Source organism: Fukomys damarensis, unplaced genomic scaffold (assembly GCF_012274545.1).
Source record: "Fukomys damarensis isolate Sample0158 unplaced genomic scaffold, DMR_v1.0_HiC HiC_scaffold_26, whole genome shotgun sequence".
In the NCBI taxonomy this organism is placed as follows: domain Eukaryota; kingdom Metazoa; phylum Chordata; class Mammalia; order Rodentia; family Bathyergidae; genus Fukomys; species Fukomys damarensis.
The window spans coordinates 17,663,369-17,682,315 of record NW_022900938.1 but is presented as its reverse complement, the minus strand read 5'-3'; the positions used below and the strand labels follow the sequence as shown (position 1 = coordinate 17,682,315).

The 18,947-nt window shown below is 40.8% G+C and overlaps 1 protein-coding gene across 1 annotated transcript in view; it reads right to left on the bottom strand.

The window, feature by feature from the left end:
- Ttn (titin) overlaps positions 1 to 18,947 on the bottom strand; it is a 267,108-nt gene that overhangs the window by 165,063 nt on the left and 83,098 nt on the right. Inside the window, 29 exon segments of the mRNA XM_033756300.1 lie at positions 1,357 to 1,617; positions 1,716 to 1,983; positions 2,081 to 2,170; positions 2,369 to 2,552; positions 3,282 to 3,567; positions 3,678 to 3,770; positions 4,358 to 4,645; positions 6,399 to 6,689; positions 7,093 to 7,380; positions 7,514 to 7,801; positions 8,253 to 8,531; positions 8,620 to 8,898; positions 8,998 to 9,276; positions 9,381 to 9,668; positions 10,335 to 10,613; positions 10,738 to 11,019; positions 11,610 to 11,888; positions 12,109 to 12,390; positions 13,683 to 13,970; positions 14,113 to 14,400; positions 14,521 to 14,799; positions 14,894 to 15,172; positions 15,266 to 15,544; positions 15,726 to 16,013; positions 16,107 to 16,385; positions 16,531 to 16,812; positions 16,935 to 17,213; positions 17,615 to 17,896; positions 18,633 to 18,920. Coding sequence (XP_033612191.1) covers positions 1,357 to 1,617; positions 1,716 to 1,983; positions 2,081 to 2,170; positions 2,369 to 2,552; positions 3,282 to 3,567; positions 3,678 to 3,770; positions 4,358 to 4,645; positions 6,399 to 6,689; positions 7,093 to 7,380; positions 7,514 to 7,801; positions 8,253 to 8,531; positions 8,620 to 8,898; positions 8,998 to 9,276; positions 9,381 to 9,668; positions 10,335 to 10,613; positions 10,738 to 11,019; positions 11,610 to 11,888; positions 12,109 to 12,390; positions 13,683 to 13,970; positions 14,113 to 14,400; positions 14,521 to 14,799; positions 14,894 to 15,172; positions 15,266 to 15,544; positions 15,726 to 16,013; positions 16,107 to 16,385; positions 16,531 to 16,812; positions 16,935 to 17,213; positions 17,615 to 17,896; positions 18,633 to 18,920 — 7,695 coding nt within the window.

Below are 18,947 nucleotides of genomic sequence, written 5' to 3'. Positions count from 1 at the left end.
AAGGTGTAAATATATCCCTGAGAATTCTGAAACCATGTATAAGAAGGAAATATTTAAGGAAGAGGTTAACCCAAAATCAAATGAAATTTCAAAAACATTAGTAAATGGCAGTTTCATTATAGAAGGTACATACACTTAATTTTACAATTTATTCCTCTGTAAAAGTCTTTCTTGCATCAGTAAAATATCTTTTTTTATTCAGGATCTAGACTTATTTATCTCATAGCTATAACTTTTCTTGTGAAGTAATGTTGAATTCAACAGAAAATCTGCACTTCTATGCTGCAGAGGATTCTACTTAGAGTTTGGAAACCTACTTTCTAAGCACATACAGGGAGCCACAATCAACCTGTTATGGAAGGCAGACTGTTTTATGGGAAAATGGCCAGGAGGGGGAAGATCTTCTCCGACATTTAAATCTGGAACCATATGAGAAATGGCACCATGAGCATGCCACAGATCATAGTTCTCTGCTGAGTTTTTTCCACTGAAGAATTATATTTAAACATTCACCTATTTAAAACATGATTAGCACTTCCAACTAGACCCTTTAATCTGAAAACAATTTTAAAATTTCTGAAACTTAAAATATAACTTGATATCTATAGCCTTTGGGAAGTGAATCAGAATAGCTGAAACGCTTATGTGAGTAAGATGGCGTGTAATTACGCTTCAACAATCGAGAGCAAGCGTGAACAGAGTCGCTGTTATTATCGCCAAAGATTTTCTAAGTACAATCTTGAGAGCGTCTTTGGAAATGCCCACAGTCAAACAATTAGGAAATGAATATTTATGCTCTTAAATTCCGAGGTTTCACTTCATGTTAGAAATCCAGAAAGCGGAATAATGGTCCTCAATGGCATCAACAGTTTTGAAAAACAGCTGGATCACACATGGTCAACTTTGTAAAATTTCTCCTAGATATAGTAAGTCAGTCCTATCCATAGTATCAATTCCTCATCAAAATCCTCTAGACTTACAGCACGACATCTTTATCTTTCTTAGAATCAGATCACAGAGATGAGAATTATAGAATTTAGAAACAGCCATTAAACAGAAACAGCCATTCAAAAGTCATGTATCTCATTCAATGTTTCAAAGGGATTAGAGAGTCCTGTCCTTTTCTGTGTTAAAATTTGATTCTCTTTTAAAAGAAATATGAAAAAAGACATGGTATGTATTTGAATATTTATCTGTTGGTTGTATGAATTTTGAGACGGGAGCTACTGCTGTAACTGTGAGCTGGGAAATGAGGACTTACGGGCCCTTTGGCCATGTCTGGCGCCAGTGTTGTGGTCCTTCACATTTCTCCTGCCCTGTGCTAGCTACAGTGACTCCACCCATAGTTTCACCCACCTTCAATTCTGAGCTCTGCAGATGTCTCAAGGTCTTTATGTCTGCAGGTGTACTGGCCCTGGTCTTCCGCCCGAACATCGGCAATGCTCAGTTTATGGACTTTGTGTTCCACCTCTGTTTTAACTCTTCCTTGGGGTTTAAGGATTCTGCCATTTTTGAACCATTCGGATTTTACATTTGGCACAGAGAATTGGCACGTCATGGTGCAAGTCTGGCCTTCTTTCAGAGTAACGTCCTGCAGATGCCGTTCCCAGGCAGGCTCTGTGTGTGATACAGTGCACATTTCATTCAATATCACATGCAGATGTGCTCAGCAGTAATTTAGTCCCACAAGGTTTTTTATAACTCTGCTCACTCACCAATGACGGTTAGCTTGGCACTCGCGATGTGGGGACCACAGACCAGTCTGTAATTGCCCTGGTCTTTAAGTTGACAGTTTTTGACTCTCAGTGTATGTCGATCACCATGAATGCTTATTTCAAATTTCTCACTGGGTTCCAGTTTTTCAGTCCCTTTGTACCATGACAGCTTGATTTCTGGATAATTAATCTTAATGTCAATTTCAAAGACAGCATCATTATCTTTCAAAACTGTCTGGTTTTCAATATCCTTGATCAGAGTGACAGGCTAGAATAAAGAATTAAAATGCATTAGTCACTCCCTCCCATATAATTAATTCCCAGTAATAATGTGTGTACTTTATGAGCAGCATAGTTCATTTCACCTCTGTCTGTGTCAGCCTCTGCTGAATAAATGATACAAGTTCTTCAAATTCCTTTTCATCCTTCTCTGACTTCTCTAGCTCCTCAATTTCCTAAGAAGGAAGAAAAAGTCTTATGTATGAAATACAGTCTTTATTAGAGGATGCATCTATATTCAATTTCTCCTCTCAGTGTGGTTTAGGTTCTATTAAATGATCCTCCTATAACTAGCATTCTGGAAATGCAAAGGGATGTGTCAGATATTTCACATGCAGAGTTTGTAGGCTGGCACTGTACACAAAAGGCCATACCAATCTATGAGTCTCTTCTTCCTGACTTTGCTTTAGTAATTCAAATGCTTGAAGGAGACCCCGGAAGTCAGTGATTCCATACATGCGGGCATATTTTTCATATTCTTTAGGATCAACGTTTTTGAGAAGTTCCATGATATCAATTTCTTCTTCTTCCCCAGTTCCTTTCTTCAAGACTGGAGTCCTAAATGAAATAAAAATAGATGTAAATCACTCATATTCTATTTATTTTGAATTGTCTATTATCACTTAAGAGTTATGAATGTCATTTGGTATTTTTCCCCTCTCAAAGGAATATTTCTATATTCCTTATTCAAGAAATATTCATTTTACCACATGGACTGAAACAACAATAAAATTGTGTTTGGAGATGGAATGGATTAAATTCAGAGTGTCATTACCAAGTATAGAAATCTGATAAAAGGACAGAGCCTAAAGAATTACGAGATAACGAAACAGTAACAACAACAATGGAAAACTTTAATAAAGGGGAAATATCACATATTTGTGATGGATGGAAACAGTGCTGATTAATTTAATAATTATGTTTAAATATAAACTATTGAAATTATGAAAAAGGTTGCAAATAATTTATCTAGAAAACCACTCATAGCATAATAAATTACATATAGAAACAAAAATTCTATACTGAGACATATACAATGACCATTTCCTTAGTTGTAAAGCTTTCAAATGTACCTCGGTCTTAAAACTTTCTCATCGTAATACAGAAATAGATCTTAATGAACCATGGATTTGCACTCAAATGTTGTGTATTTGCCTGTTTGTGACAAAAGGCCCATATAGTTTTATTCTTAGTGACCGAGTCTCAGAGTAGGCGACGATCTACACTTTTGAGAGATCCCTTTGTGAGTCAATGATTACTGTGCCCGTTTTTCAAACTGGAACTTACTTTTTCAGCATTGCTCTAAGGTCACCTTCAATCTTCTCCTGCTTCTTCCTCTCGTCCACCTGTAGATTAACATTGCTTTCGATTTCACCGTGTTTGTTAAAGGCAACACATCGGTACAGCCCTGAATCTGTTTTTGAGGTGTCTCTAATTTCCAGTTTTGCTTCCTCGCCTCTTTGGTCGATAAGAATGCGGCCTCCTTGGTTCAGCTGCCTCCATTTCCCTTTTGTCCATTTAACATTTGGGATCGGGTCACCTCCAACTTTTGCAAGGAATGTTGCGGTGGTTTCTAAGGAATAATGAAAACAAATTTAATCTTCTGAAATTGGTTCTTGTGAAATGGAATCCGTAGTGAAAGGTACGAGAAGGAGAGAGATGCTCTTTCTATGAAGCACTTACTTTCGACAACTCTGATACTCTGAGGTTCTGATACGAAGAAGAGTTTTCCATCTACTGCTGCCTTTTTAGCAGCTGGAGCTGCAGCAGGTTTTTCTGAAAAATGCCATTTACATGTTTTGTTATTGCAACTACCTTAAAGTTGTAACAAACATTCCCCTATGTAAAATAAGCTTTAGGAGCGCGGCGTGTCAAAGATATGCAGGCTCACTACATGTATGAGAATGGGTTACAGAAGATGAAACAGTTTCATGAGTTCATTCCAGTGATAGTGACAGCAGGCTGAACTATAATCACATTCTTATCAAATGTTGTATTTTTAGACTTAGCTGTATTTTCAGCTCTATTTCCTCCTGGGCTGTGATACCAAGTTACTTTCTATCATATTAGTATAACATTATTTTTTCTTGGGAATTCACTAATTATACTCTCTTGTACATGCTAAATAGAGTTTTGAGAAATAGGATGGCAAACTTGAGGGGTTTCAAAGAATTTGCATTGAAATCATGTCCATTACATTACCTAATAATTCTCTATTGCAATAAGAAGGCTGCAATTTACAAATGATAGGTAACTGGCCCTTCTAAAAGTCTAGCTCCTTTCTTATTTAAATTGCAATAAGCTAATAAATATGAACAGTTGCTGGTTTGATCGCCCTCTCCCTATTTTGGAAGGGTCTGTACCTTTAACGGTCACTCTTGATTTGGAAGTGTCACTTCCAGCCACATTTGAAGCTTTACACACATAATCTCCCGAATCCGCTTTCACCACGTCCTTGAGTTCCAGCACAGCTGTCCCGCTAGCAAAGCTAAAGCTGCACCTGTCCGAAGGCTTTATTTCCCTGCCGGCCCTCAACCACTGCACCCCGATGGGCTCGGATCCCCGCACGTGGCAGCTGAGCTGCACGAATTCTCCTTCTCTCGCTGTTACAGGACTGAGGTGCTGATCAAACACAGGTGGCTGCTTAGGTTCTGCAATTGAACAAGTATTTTCATGAGGAGCGTGAGGAGCACAAAGGAACAAATCACATGAAAGTCTACATAAGAATTTCCTCCCATAGGTAACCCTGGGTGCTGTTCCGCAGAAGAATTATCGCCCTGGTTTGTTCCTTTCTGAAAACAATAGCTAACGTTTGTTGGATTTTTAAACAAGATAAGGGTTAAAAACTAGCGAAGAACAGCTGCTGTGTTGCCCATAAGCCAGCCCAGCAGCTGTGCCCTGAATTAAGCACCGCACTCGCTGCTTTGGCACTTACTGTCCACTTCTGCACCACACAGACCACTGTCAACCTCCCAAGCCGGCCAACTGCCACTTGTCACTGAGCCCTGGACACTGTGGACTTTGGGGGAATTCTGCCAGCCTGGAGCAGCAATGACTGCTGCCCTCCAGGAACAAAAGCCAACATCTGAGCAATCCGTGAGCCCAAAGGTTAATATGCTATTTTTCCCTGATGTTTATTTTTTAGCTATTAAATGCACCCACAGTTGCATTTAAAATCTTAATTCTGGCCCAAAGGAATTAAGAGCTGAAGCTCAGTTTTAACTGAAGGCCAAGGATGAAAACATGAATAACATAATAAGTCCACGTGCACTTCAATGGTATGTGACCGTTTCATTCAGTGAGTTGGAGACCTACATATAAGAAAAGTAAGGCCAATATTCATGATTGTGAAGATTGCAACTTCTGATATTGAGTCTTAAAAATTCGACGAGTAGCCTCAGGATTCTATAGCAAGCATCTAATCTACCTGATAGCAAACCCATCAAGAATATGGACTGCTTCTAAGAGCTAATTTTTCATTTTATTAAGTGCATTAAAACTAAATGTATTTCAATTCTGTTGAACAATAAAATGTGAGTTTTAAGACCACTCATGAACCTACCCGTGATAGTAACCCATTGATAATATTAACCCCTTATCTTGCATTCACAGCTGGCCAACCAGATCATCAGCATTGGTAAGTAATTCCAAGCTGCTCTAGGAAATTAGTGAAGAAAACGATTTTGATGAAGTTGTATCGTAATTATTTGGAGGAAGCCATTGTAGTCAGAGAATTATTGAAGACCTGGTTAAACAAAGCCGCCTATTTCTTTGCCTTAAATGATGACTGTGTATTTAAATTTTACAATACATCTTTATAGACTATACTTTTTTCCAGTCATCTTTCGTTTCTTTTAGAGAAAATTCTACTTTTTTTTTTTTTTTTTTTTTTTTTTTTTTGGTACTGGGGATTGAACTTGGGTCCTTGCGCTTGGGAGGCAGGTGGCGGAACCACTGAGCTAAATCCCCGGCAAATTCTACCTTTTTGTCTGGGATTAATATTCACGTACAGGCCAGAAGCTTTGTGGCATATACGTAAAGTGACGATCCTTTAGAAATAAACTCAGAAAGGGGAATGTTTCAGGATATAATTAACAGTAATCAAAGATGCTCCACTACTCTGTGGTGAACGGTTGAAAAACATTTTTTTCAGAACAAATACGCTCCGTAGAGGTATGTGTCACTCACAGACACAATCAGAGCAGGCTTTGACTTCTCGGGACCTGAGGGAATTTTAGGGATATGACTGAGAAAGCTAAGGTTTTTAGTGTGCTTATCAAGTGACACCTACTTTGGGGAGCCACATCATTAGGGGGGTATGCACAGAATGGTGGAGAGATGCACCTGGGTATCTAACAGGGAGTGAACACAAGCACAGCAGTCGGGGGCTGTGGAACAACTGACCTTTGATGACAATGGACGCAGTACACAGAGCAGAGCCCGCATCATTGGTCACCTTGCAGGTGTACAGGCCGGCGTCTGCCATGCCCGCTCTCTTGACTTGCAGCAGTAGTGTGTTGTTCTTGAAAGTTATTTCACAGTTAGAAGTTGGATGTAGCTCTACATTATTTTTGTACCAGGCAACACTTATAGGCTGGGAACCAGCCACCCGGCCCTCGAGTTTGAATGAACTCCCTTCTGTTTCCTCAACCGTCTCAGAGAGTTTCTTAGTGAAACTCGGTGGGATTAGCCGTTCTGCAAGAAATTAAAAGGACAGATGAAACAGAGCCCAGAAGCAGGTGGTTACTAGGAGGCTTTTTGTGTACGTTTCTAAGTATGTCTGCTTCCTTCCAAAAGCTTTGTCTAAACTTCTCTCTTATTTCTGCAATAATGATGAGAATAATTTAGAGCCATTTATAGAGCCAGAATTTTTTAAAAATGGGGTTTTTAGGGTTACATAGAATATAAAGATTTAGCAAATACATATTTTTAACAGTCACTTTTTCCAAGTGGAGATGTATTTCCTCTTAGACATTTTCACGTCATTTATTAAAAAATGTTGCCCTACATTTCATCAGAACAAAATGCACTCCTACTTAGTAAAGCTGTACTCTAAAATGACGACCTTTTGTTGGACCACAGGCAAAATCAACAATACCTTTTATATTAAGCTGAGCGGTACAGGAGTCTTTCCCCACTTCATTCACAGCATAGCAGGTATATTGTCCGGAGTCGCCTTTGTCCGCTTTGAGGATTGTCAGGTGAGCACTATTTTCCAGGTAACTGATCTGGTAGTTTCCACCACTTCGGATCTCTCTGTTGTCTCTGGCCCAGCTGACCTTTATGGGTTGTGTTCCCGTAACATGGCATTCGAAGTCAGCGCTTTCTCCCACCACAGCATCCACTGGGGCCAGAGGTATATCAAAGAAGGGTGGGTTCTTTCCCTCTAAGAACAACACAAAGACAAGCTTTTAGGCTCTAGGCCTGGGCCACCGTGCTCAACAGAAATCATAATGTATGCTCCTTAAATTTTGACAAAAATTTCAATTACAGGTACAGAAGTTTAGGATTCCACAAACCTGTGAGGATGAGTCTGGCACTAGAAGAGCCTGAGCCTACAGGATTTGTAGCTGTGCACGAATACTGGCCTGCGAGGCTCCTGTCTGTCTTAAAAATATTGAGAGTGGCTACTTTATCTAAAAATGACGTTTGCACATTTGAGCTGTCTTTTAGTGGCTTGCCATCCTTATACCAAGACACTGAGATAGGTTCTGACCCATTTACGGCACATTCAAAGACAACTGGCAATCCAACTGTTTCTTGCACATCTCTCAGTTGTCGAGAAAATGATGGTGGAAGCTTTTGCTCTGTAGGAACAGGATTAAAGCAATGAGTAACCCTTCACTCAATATTCCTCACAAATATATGTGGGGTTTCTATAAAAGTATCAGGCAGCACTAACGGGTCTTGAATTAACTTAGAATAAAGTTTGTAGATATGTCTCTGGGAATGCAGCAGACCATACCACTTGTAAGAATTCTTTGTAGCAAGTCAAATGAGGGATTTATGGGGTGGAATTTTAAAATACACAGGTATTTTTCTTAAAGATCTAAGTATAGAGGCAAATGATTGCTTGACCTTTTCAACTGATGACTTAGTCATCTCTGTAATGGATACAGAAAAGCATAAACTACTAACTGTAGATGGAAGCAGAAAAAAGGACAATTTGGAAAATTTCCCTAAAATGAAGACCCTCATCAGATGTAAGTCTTGTTCAAAATAAGCACAAATTCATTTACTTTAAAATATCATTATCACCTTGAACAGTAAGGAAAGTTGATGAAGAAACTTCTCCCACACTGTTTTCTGCTCTGCAGATATATTCTCCGCTGTCATTAGTATCAACCTGAGTGAAAACCAGGGTGGCAACATTGTTCCTAAAATGCATTTTGCAGGTAGCAGTGGGTCTCAATTTTGTATCTCCTTTATACCAGGATACCCCAATCTCAGGGGTTCCAGCAAGTTGGCATTGTAAAGAGGCAGAATCTCCAACGGTCACCTTAACAGGCTCCAACTGCTTGACAAAATACGGTGGTTCTGCAGTCAAGAGAGACAATCAGCCATGAAGGATACCTGTCTGAGCACTGCTTGTATATAAAGATATGAACATGTAATCATGACAAACCTAGTATCAAAATTTGTGCTGAACAGGAATCTTTCCCAGAAGCATTTTCAATGTAGCAGTTGTATTGGCCTGCATCCTCTACGGTGCTACTTGGGATTTCCAGGATTGCTGACTTTTCAGTTGTGGTTATGTTGCACTTCTGAGAAGGAGTTACATTGATGCCATTTTTCTTCCATGTAACCGAAATGGGAGGAGTTCCAGTGAATGTCCCCTCTAGGATAAGAGGTTTTCCTTTCTCTATGCTATAATCATTGAGCCTCTTCACAAATTTGGCTGGTGCTAGAGAAAACAAATTGAAAACATGAACTCAACCACACACAGAGACACATCCAATGGGTACGTGTGTGTAATTTTATAATCACAGGGCAGCAAACAAACCTTTTACGAAGAGATGTGTTGTACAAGAAGCCCTGCCAGCTTCGTTACTAACTATGCAAGTGTATTCTCCACTGTGGGAAGTATCCACATCAAACAGCTCCAGTTCAGCCACTGTGTCCTCCAAAGACACATTGCACCTGGCCCCAGGTACCAGCTCGCTGCTACCCTTGAACCAACTAACACTGAATGGTGGTGTCCCTTTGATGATGCTTGTGAAAGTTACATTGGTCCCAGTTAAGACATCCATGGGATCAGGTTTCTGAACGAAAGATGGTGGCTCTAAACACAAAAGCATATCCAAAGTTAAATATTTGTCAGCTCTGATCAGAAGAAGCTCAACAATTTAAGAAATGTGACTCTCTTTTACTGCATTTTAAACAGACCTCTCACGGTTAAAGGAGCACTGCATTCATCAGAACCAGCCACATTCGTAGCTACACATGTGTAGTCACCGGCATCGGATTCTTCTAGCAAGTTCACAGTTAAAGCACAAGTGTTATCTGTCAGGGTGGTCTGGTATTTCCTGCCAGTGCTGATCTCCTTTTCTTCATGGAACCAGGAGACAGAGATTGGGGGTGATCCATAGACTTTGCACTCCATTACAACAGAGGACCCTGACAGACCGTTTGTCTCTTTTAATTTTCTTGTGAATGAAGGAGGAATAATTCGGTCTGAATGTGATTAAAAAAAAAAAGCAAACAAAGAACACCAGTTATAAAATGACTTGAAGAGAGAATTGTCTTTTTGATGGAATATCCCTAGATCTGTTTGGTTGTCTTGCAAGACTATCAAAATATTCTTTATGGGTTCACAAAATCAAAAGCTTAGAGAGTCAATGAGCAGGGTATGGTCTTGACTTGCCAGAGGTTGTGATTCTAAATATGGTGACTTATTCCCACATAAGTGATAGTAGAAAATCCCATTAGCCTTATTCAGATTAGTTTTACTCCTACCACTATTATGGAACCCACCCCCTCAAAAAAAGATAAAACTATTTTTTTTTTTTTGGTTTTTTTGAGATAGGGTCTTCCTATGTAGTTGAGATTGACCTGGAACTTACTATGTAGCCCTGGCTGGTCTCAAACTCACAGCGATTCTCCTGCCTCAGCCTCCTGAGTGCTGGGATTACAGGTGTGCACCACCACGCCCAGCTCAAAAAGAAAACTTTTCAACATGGTTTTCTTCTAACTTTAAAGGTGTGTTAGCTCTGATGTTAATGAATGGAAATGTTTCAGACTTTCATTATGCTGTAGGAGATGGGGCTTACCCTCAGCATCCATAAAAACCAGGAATTACTTTATTATAATGATAATAAGAAAGAAGCCCAGCCAACCAACCTGAAACTTGAACTGAGGCTGTGCAGCTGTCTTTGCCAATGGGGTTTTGCACCTCAAAACTGTAGACCCCACTGTCACTGGGAGCCACATTGATGATCTTAAGGTCAGAGACTTTGTTGAAGAAGCTTATTTTGTATTTGCTGTCACTTGTCAGCTCTTTTCCATCTTTAAACCATTTAGTAGTGAGGTTGGGTGTGCCAGTTACCATGCACTCCAAGGTGCAGGTATCTCCTGTGGTAACTTTTACAGATTCTGGCTTTTCCACAATTGCTGCGGGCTCTGGAATGAGAAGAAATTTGCACCATATTTTAAAGTCAAATTAGGAAAAAAAAAAAAAACTAAAGAAAATATACATCCAAAAGCATATGTCTTCTCTTCCTGATGACTTCCTATTTGTACTAACCGAGAACGGAGAGCGTAGCGAAACACTCTTGCATTCCAGCATCATTTTTGATTTGACAGGTGTATTTCCCAGCATTGGCTGGTTCTGCTCTAGAAAACTGTAGGGTAGCAATGTTTCCTGAGTAAGAGATCCATATGTTGTCACTTTCGCGCACAATTTCTCCTTTGTCTTTGAACCACACCACTGAGATTGGTTCGGGGCCTTCAACAATGGTTTGCAGCTGTGCCTCTTCACCAGCAATGGTAGAAATGTCACTGAGCTTCTTCACAAATCTCGGTGGTGCTGGAGAGAAAAGGAGCAAGCTAGGGCTTTAAAATGTGGGGACTGGTAGTGTCCCTCCAATTATGGACGTTGGGAACCAACTAGTGATGATATATTATTTCCATTTCTTAATAAGAGGGGATCAGGACATGTTAGAAGTTGCATGAAGTAGAAAAAAAAAAGAGTATCTTATCTTACTAGCTTTCTAAATCTAACAGAAACACATCAACTAAAGGATCTTTGGTATGCTTTTTTTTTTTTTCCGTACCAGGGATTGAACTCGGGTCCTTGTGCTTGCAAGGCAGGCCACAGAACCGCTGAGCTAAATCCCCGGCAAGGATCTTTGGTATGCTTTTTTTTTTTTTCCGTACCAGGGATTGAACTCGGGTCCTTGTGCTTGCAAGGCAGGCCACAGAACCGCTGAGCTAAATCCCCGGCAAGGATCTTTGGTATGATTCAGAAAAAGGAATTAGGCTGAACAAAAATGGGATTTAGAAAGTTAAAAGTAGAGCTGGCTACTAGTGACCCAAAGATAAAGCAATAGCTAAGAGGGGTGGTATCTTAAATTTAGAAGGAATATAGTAAGCAGAAGAGAAGAAAGTTAATCTCACCTTTGAGAGTAACAGAACTAATACAAGTGTCACTTCCCACGTCATTTGTGGCTCTACACTGATATTCCCCGATGTCAGCAGCATCGACATTGAGGATGTGGATACTGCTAAGGTAGTTCTCAGACATTATCTTGTATTTCTTGCCGCTCCTAAGTTCTCTCTTGTCTTTATGCCAAGAAACTTGGAACGGGGGAGTACCCTGAAGCTCGCATTCAAGGTGAACATCAGCTCCTTTAAGCGTCTCAACGGGAGGGGGCTTTTTGCGGAAAATGGGTGGTTCTAAAACAGGAGAAAAGGGAAATCAGCATGGATTCTGAAAGTACATAGTTTAAAGGTAGGACTATGTTTTTGTTTCTCACAGAATGAAAACAACCTCGCTTCTGTTTTTTTGTTTTTTTATCATATCCCTGAACAATTTTAAAACATCAATGGAGAGAACGGGGGAGGCAACATGGGAGGAGGGTAATGGGAACAGCACAGAGGCAGAGGAAGGGCTGACCTTTAACCTTCAAGGAAGTGCTGCTGCTCGCGCTGCCTGCGGCGTTGTGGGCCTCGCACGTGTAATCTCCGCTGTCTTCCACACTGAGATTGTGCATTTCCAGCACTGCCACCGAGTCCACAAATGACATTCGGAACTTACTGCTCTCCTGAATCTCAGTCTCGTCTTTGTACCACAAAACTTTGATTTCTGGAGAGCCTCCTATTTTGCATTCATATCTCGTGGATTCATCCTGTTTCACAGTTCGTGAAGGTTCTAGCTTCTTAATGAACCTGGGTGGTTCTATGGAACCAAGGGAAAAAAGACAGCGTAAGATAAGGACAAGAGCTGTATGATTTAAAAAGGAGTCTCTGTTGCCCAAGTGCTTAGCTTCAGCAAATTCATTTGGTACAGTTCAAAGAAGACTAGTAAAGTGGAACCTACATAGAAAATCCCTAAAAAAAAAAGGTTGATTTTTTTGTAAGGACTCAAGTCAAGTAACATGACTAAAGAAAAGTGGAAAAGACAGTGCTCTCTACTGTTCAATCATCTTTCCAGTAAAAGAAGCTCTTCTCTCTGGTGCCACAGTCAGAGGCAACAGCACAGGGCCCTCTGAGATGCATGGAGCAACAGAGTTTGAGGACCGTCCTGCATGGGAACCAGTGGAGGGCTGTTTCTCAGGGCCGCCACGATGTCAGTTATGTACTACAAAGAGCCATTGCAAAGTAGGCCTGCTATCTTAACATCTTTAATGCGTCCTTATCGCTAATTGATCTTAAACAGATTGCTTCAACCTTCATACTTTCCTTTTGAAGTGGTGGGAAAAAAGGTGAAATATTCGGGCTTAGGCAGGTTAAAAACAATGAACCATATGTTACAGAAAACAGGTTGCTAAATCGAATTCCAGTTTAATTTCAAAGCCTTTACAAACTATGCCCCCCTTATCTCTTAAAAATGCTCTAATGGGTTACAACAGCAGTGCTCTGAATAAAGTATTTAGTCTCTTCCATAATATTAGAAATAGATGTCCTTACTCCCCTGCTCCTTGAATTCTACTATTGAGAAAGTCAGTCCACTGAAAGAAAAGAAATTGACCTTATAATTAATTTAGAGTCTTCTTAAAGAGATCGATAGTTTGGAGTTGCACTACGTCTTACAAGGAAAAAAAAATCCATTCATTTATTAAGTATTGTGGAAAATAAGTCATTTAATTTTTTTGTCCTGTAATAACTTCTTTCAAACTGGGATTTTCTTACAATTATATGAAATTTTTGTCACTTTCTTCCTAGTCTCTACTTGTAGACTTTGAAAAGAGATCTTCAGTTCATGTTTTTCCAGTTTTAGATTTTTAAAATGAAGAAAAATTTGTCCCCATTTGGAAGGCCCTTAATCCATTTAATAACTTCCTTTTCCTTTCCTTTCTTTTTCTTTTTCTTTTTGCCATGGCAGGGATCACAAGAGGTAGGTACTCTCTCACTGAGCTACGCTCCCCAGGTCCTATTACTAATTATTCTGAACATAGTTTTCAAGCAAACACACCCCTTATACTTTAAGACAGTATGAATGTAGAAGACATCTTGTTCTCTAAGAAGTACCTTGTACACCCAGCTGAGCACAGCAAGAGTCTTTTCCAGCAACATTGCTGGCATAGCAGGTGTACTGCCCAGCGTCGCCTTTGGCTACTTTGAGCACAGTCAGAGTGGCAGTATTTTCAACCAGAGTCATCTTATAGTTGCCTCCAGGGCGAATCTCTCGGTTATCTTTGGCCCAGGTGATTTTGATTGGTGCAGTTCCAGTGACATGACATTTAAAAGAACCACTTTCTCCAAGAGCAAGATCTACTGACACAGGCCTTAGATCAAAGAAAGGAGGCACTTCATGCTCTGAAAAGAATGAAGACCAATATGGTGATTTTAGTTACCATGCTCCAGACAAGGAGAAGAAACCACATAGCACCTGTCCCACGGTGACCAGAAGCAGGGACGCTGCCTGGCAGTGAAGAGGTTCGTGTGATGATCCACTCACCTGAGAGAATGAGCTTGGCACTGCATGAAGCAGTCCCAAGAGGATTAGATGCTGAGCAATTGTACTGACCAACATGGCTCTGGTCAGTTTGCAGAATCTGAAGAGTTGCTACATTATGAACAAAAGATGTTTGCAAATTAGAATCATCTTTCAACAGGACCCCATCCTTGTACCAAGACACTTGAAGAGGTTCTGAACCATTGATGCGACATTCAAATGCGACGGGGAAGCCAAGTGTCTCGTGAACATCTTTCAATTTTCTTGCAAAGGAAGGCGGAAGTTTGCGCTCTGTAAAGAAGTTTCAAATAATCCTTATTTACGAGAGAGAAAACCTGCACCACACACTTGATGTTAAGAAAATGAATCTGTCAACACACAGCAAGACTTGTTAAATAAAACCATCATCACCTTTGATAACAAGCACATTGGACGAAGCGACTGCCCCCACACTGTTCTCTGCCTTGCATGTATACTCTCCCACATCGCTGTGGTCCACTTTGTTGATGACTAAGGAGGCAACATTGTTTTTGAATTGCATTTTATATGCAGGAGCTGATCTCAGCTTGGTGTGCTCCTTATACCAAGAAATTCTGATTTCTGGGGTTCCGTCCACTTTACATAGTAAAGTTACAGGTTCACCAATGGCTGCTTCCACATGTTCCAGAGGTTCGATGAAATAAGGTGGTTCTAAGATACAAAGGATGGTAACCAATCACTGCATCATACAAACAAAAGAGCACGCTGTACGAGAAGGAGAAGGAGATGATAAGAGGTAACACACCTAAGACAGACACCAGAGCGTCACAGATATCTTGCCCGGCCTCATTTTCTATCAGGCAACTGTACTGTGCATAATCCTCTACTGTGCTCTCAAGAATCTCCAGTATGGTAGATTTTTCTGTCATGGTAATACTGCAGTTCTGAGACTGCGAAAGAGCATATTCATTCTTTATCCAGGTCACTGAGATGGGAGGGGTCCCTGTGAACGTGGCCTCCAAAACTATGGGGTTTCCCGTCTCCACACTGAAATCGGCCAACCTCTTCACAAATGTGGCTGGTTCTATAGGAGAAAGCAGGAGGGCAAAGTTACGGGCTTACACGAAGTCTTAGGAGAATTTCAAAAGGATACAGGAGTTGGGGGAGAAGAGCAGACCTTTCACAAAAAGGTGCGCAGTGCAGGAAGCACTGCCGGCGTCATTAGTCACCAGGCAGGAATAGTCTCCGCTCTGCAGGGGCTCCACCTCCAACAGCTCCAGCTCTGTGACGAAGCCTTCCAGGGAGATGGTGCACGACTCCCCCGACACCAGTTCTCTGCTGCCTTTGAACCACCTGACCTTGAAGGGAGGGGTGCCTCTGATGACACTGGCAAACGTGAGACTCGTTCCAGGCAAAACTTCCAAAGAATCAGGGGTTTGTTCAAAAGATGGAGGCTCTAGATATCCCAGTGGGAGGGGAAGATGAAGAGAACAAAATCCAAGTGAGAAATGTGGTGGCTACTTAAGAAGAGGGAGGGAGGCTGGGAATGAAGACCAAATAAAAGAATCCCAGGCAAGAAAGGCACCGCGTCTGGTGGAAGAGGCGGGGGAGCGCGGCAGCCCAGCACGCGCACTGACCTTGGACAGTGAGCACCGCAGAGCATTCGGCGGAACCAGCCACGTTGGCGGCCACACAAGTGTATGTTCCCGTGTCAGAGGGCTCCAACAAGCTCAGGTTCAAAGTACAGACATTTTCTGAAAAGCTGGACTGGCATTTGGGTCCACTAACGATTTCGTTTCCATCCTGAAACCAGCCGACTGAAATCGGGGCCGAGCCGGCGATCCGGCACTCCAAGACAGCCGAGGCGCCCAGGACGGTGCTGGTGTCCTTCAGCTTGCGAATGAAGGAAGGAGGCACGACGCGATCTATGTGGGGGAGGGTAGTTTTCCATTTAAAGAGAGGCTTTATATTTCCCCCAAGGAAAAGTGGTGGATTTATAAAAATCTCATTTGACTTACCCGAAACATGAACAGATACAGTGCAGTTGCTTTTGCCAACACTGTTTTTCACTTCAAAGCTATACAAGCCCTTGTCACTCATTTCTGCACAAGGAATCTTAAGGGAAGCCACATTTCTGACAAATGTAATGTGATGTTTGCTATCTGCAGATAATTCTCTTCCATCTTTAAACCACTTGGCTGAAAGTTCTCGCGTTCCAGCCACTACACACTCCAGGGCAAAAGGATTTCCAGTGGTGACGGTCATGGGTTCTGGCTTCTCTACGATTCTGGCTGGTTCTAAAAGGAGAAGCATATTGCATCAAAAACAAAATCAGCTTTCAAACAAAACACTGCCAATATATTATCGGGTAAGAAGAACACTTGCAAAAAATGATCAGAGGTCAACCAACAATTTTCTCATAGGTTGTCCTTTGCTACTAACCTAGCACAGTGAGGACTGCGGAACATTCTCGCTTTCCAGCATCGTTTTTGATTTGGCACACATATTTTCCAGAATTAGACGCTTCTGGGCTCACCAGCTGGAGGGTTGCAACATTATCGGTGAATGAAATCCGAATGTTTTCAGTCTCTCTGATGACTTCACCTTTATCTTTCAGCCAGACAACAGAAATTGGCTGGAAGCCTTCCACAACAGCTCGTAATTCAGCGGTGTCCCCAATCAGGGTTGACGTGTCACTTAGCTTTTTCACAAATCGTGGAGGTTCTAATGAAAGAAATGCATGGTCAGAAGGAAAAAAATGAGACTCACAGCCACATGAATTATTAGTGAAGCAAGAAGAGATCAAAGGAAGAGACATTGAGTTTTGCTTTTCCAAGTATACAAACCTTTGAACTTGACACTGCAAACACACGTGTCACTTCCCACCTCGTTAGCAGCTTTGCAGTGATATTCTCCAAGGTCAGAGGCCTCAAGATTAAGGATATGAAGACTTGTATCAAAATGTTTGGAAGTGATTTTAAATTTCTTGCTGCTTCGAACTTGCTTTCGATCTTTAACCCACACCACTTCAAACGGGGGAGTTCCTGAAATCTCACACTGGAGGACCACATCAGAGCCTTGAAGGGCTCCTATTGGAGCAGGCTTCTGAGTGAAAACAGGAGGTGCTACCAGAAAAAAAGAGGATAAATGATAAGAACATGTGCTCACCAGAAAGAATAAAAATTCTAGATTTTAAATTTCAACTATCTAGAAACTAGAAATACTTCCTATGACTGTAGGATCATTAAGGGTGACAGATGTGACCAAATGACAATACAGCCTAACGCAAGAAATGTCAATTCATAAAAACTAGCTCAAGAGTTACAAGTATGCCAGTGATTTAGCTCAGTGTCACCACACCTGCCTCGCAAGCACAGAGTCCCAAGTTTGATCTCCAGTACCAAAAAAAGAAAAAGAGTTGCAAGCATAAAAATCTTAACTAGCCTTTTTATTTTAGATCTCATTGCATGACTAAGAAGGAATCCAAGCCAGAGGAGGAAGAAGAAAGAAGCATCACGGGTCTAACCTTTAACTGTCAGGGCTGTGCTACAGCTGGCATCTCCAACACCATTATGAGCTTCACAGATGTAGTCCCCACTGTCCTCAGTACTGGCTTCATTGATGCTAAGCAACGCCACGGATTCAGTAAACGACATGTTGTATTTCCAACTTTCGTGAAGTTCGCTGTCATTTCGGAACCATGAGACTTTGATTTCTGGGGAACCACTTATTTTGCATGCCAGTTGGATGGATTCTCCCTGCTTGGCAACTTTGGAAGCATCTAATTTCTTAACAAACTTTGGAGGTTCTAATAAACCAAAGGAAAAAGTCAGTAAGGGATAGTCACATGTTAAAATTGCTTATCTTTGTAGTTGAAGATCCTGTCAGCTCATATTTAAACTGGTTTATCATTAAGAATATGCTTTCTGGGGCCGGGATTTAGCTCAGTGATTCCACCACCTGCCTTGTAAGAGCAAAGACCTGAGTTCGATCCCCGGTACAAAAAAACAAAAAACAAAAAACAAACGAACAAACAAACAAAATATATATACACACACACACATATATGTATGTATGTATATATATATATATATATGCTTTCTAATAATATTGTGGTAAAATAAATTCTCTTTTCTACTAAATAGTCTTTTAGTATTTTAATAGAGAATTTAGTTGACTCACGATAGACTGGATAATACATGCTAAAGCATGCTCGTTAATACATTATAGATACATTTGATCAACATTTAGTAATAAATGAGAGTATTATATAACAGAAAAGAGTGAACATGGTGAGTGGTTGGTTGAAACATTTAACAAACTTTAATGAATTGATACTGTATAGTAAGATTATGCTTAGAAAAACACTAAAAGAACAATAAAGAGAGAAAACAGAACTTGGGTTAATGTTGCTCCCAGAACTGACATACAAATTCCGACTCGATCGATTAGTTTAATCTCAAACATTGAAAAACTGAGGAAACTTCTAGGAAACAGTTATGCAAATATGGGAAAGAACCCACATTAATGCCATGAAATGATACCTTTTACACTGAGCTGAGCTGAACACATGTCTTTGCCAACATCATTGGTTGCTTGACAAGTATATTGACCAGTGTCCCCTTTGCCAACTTTAAGAATTCTCAAGTGGGGAGTGTTGCCCACACAAGTGATTGTATAGTTTCCTCCAGGCCGAATCTCTTTGTTATCTTTGGACCAAGTGATTCGCATTGGTTGAGCACCAGTAACGTGACACTCAAAATCAGCACTTTCTCCAGCAATAACATCTATAGATACAGGCTTGATATCAAAGAAGGGAGATTTCTTCGGTTCTAGGAGATGAGAAGAAAAAGCAGTGT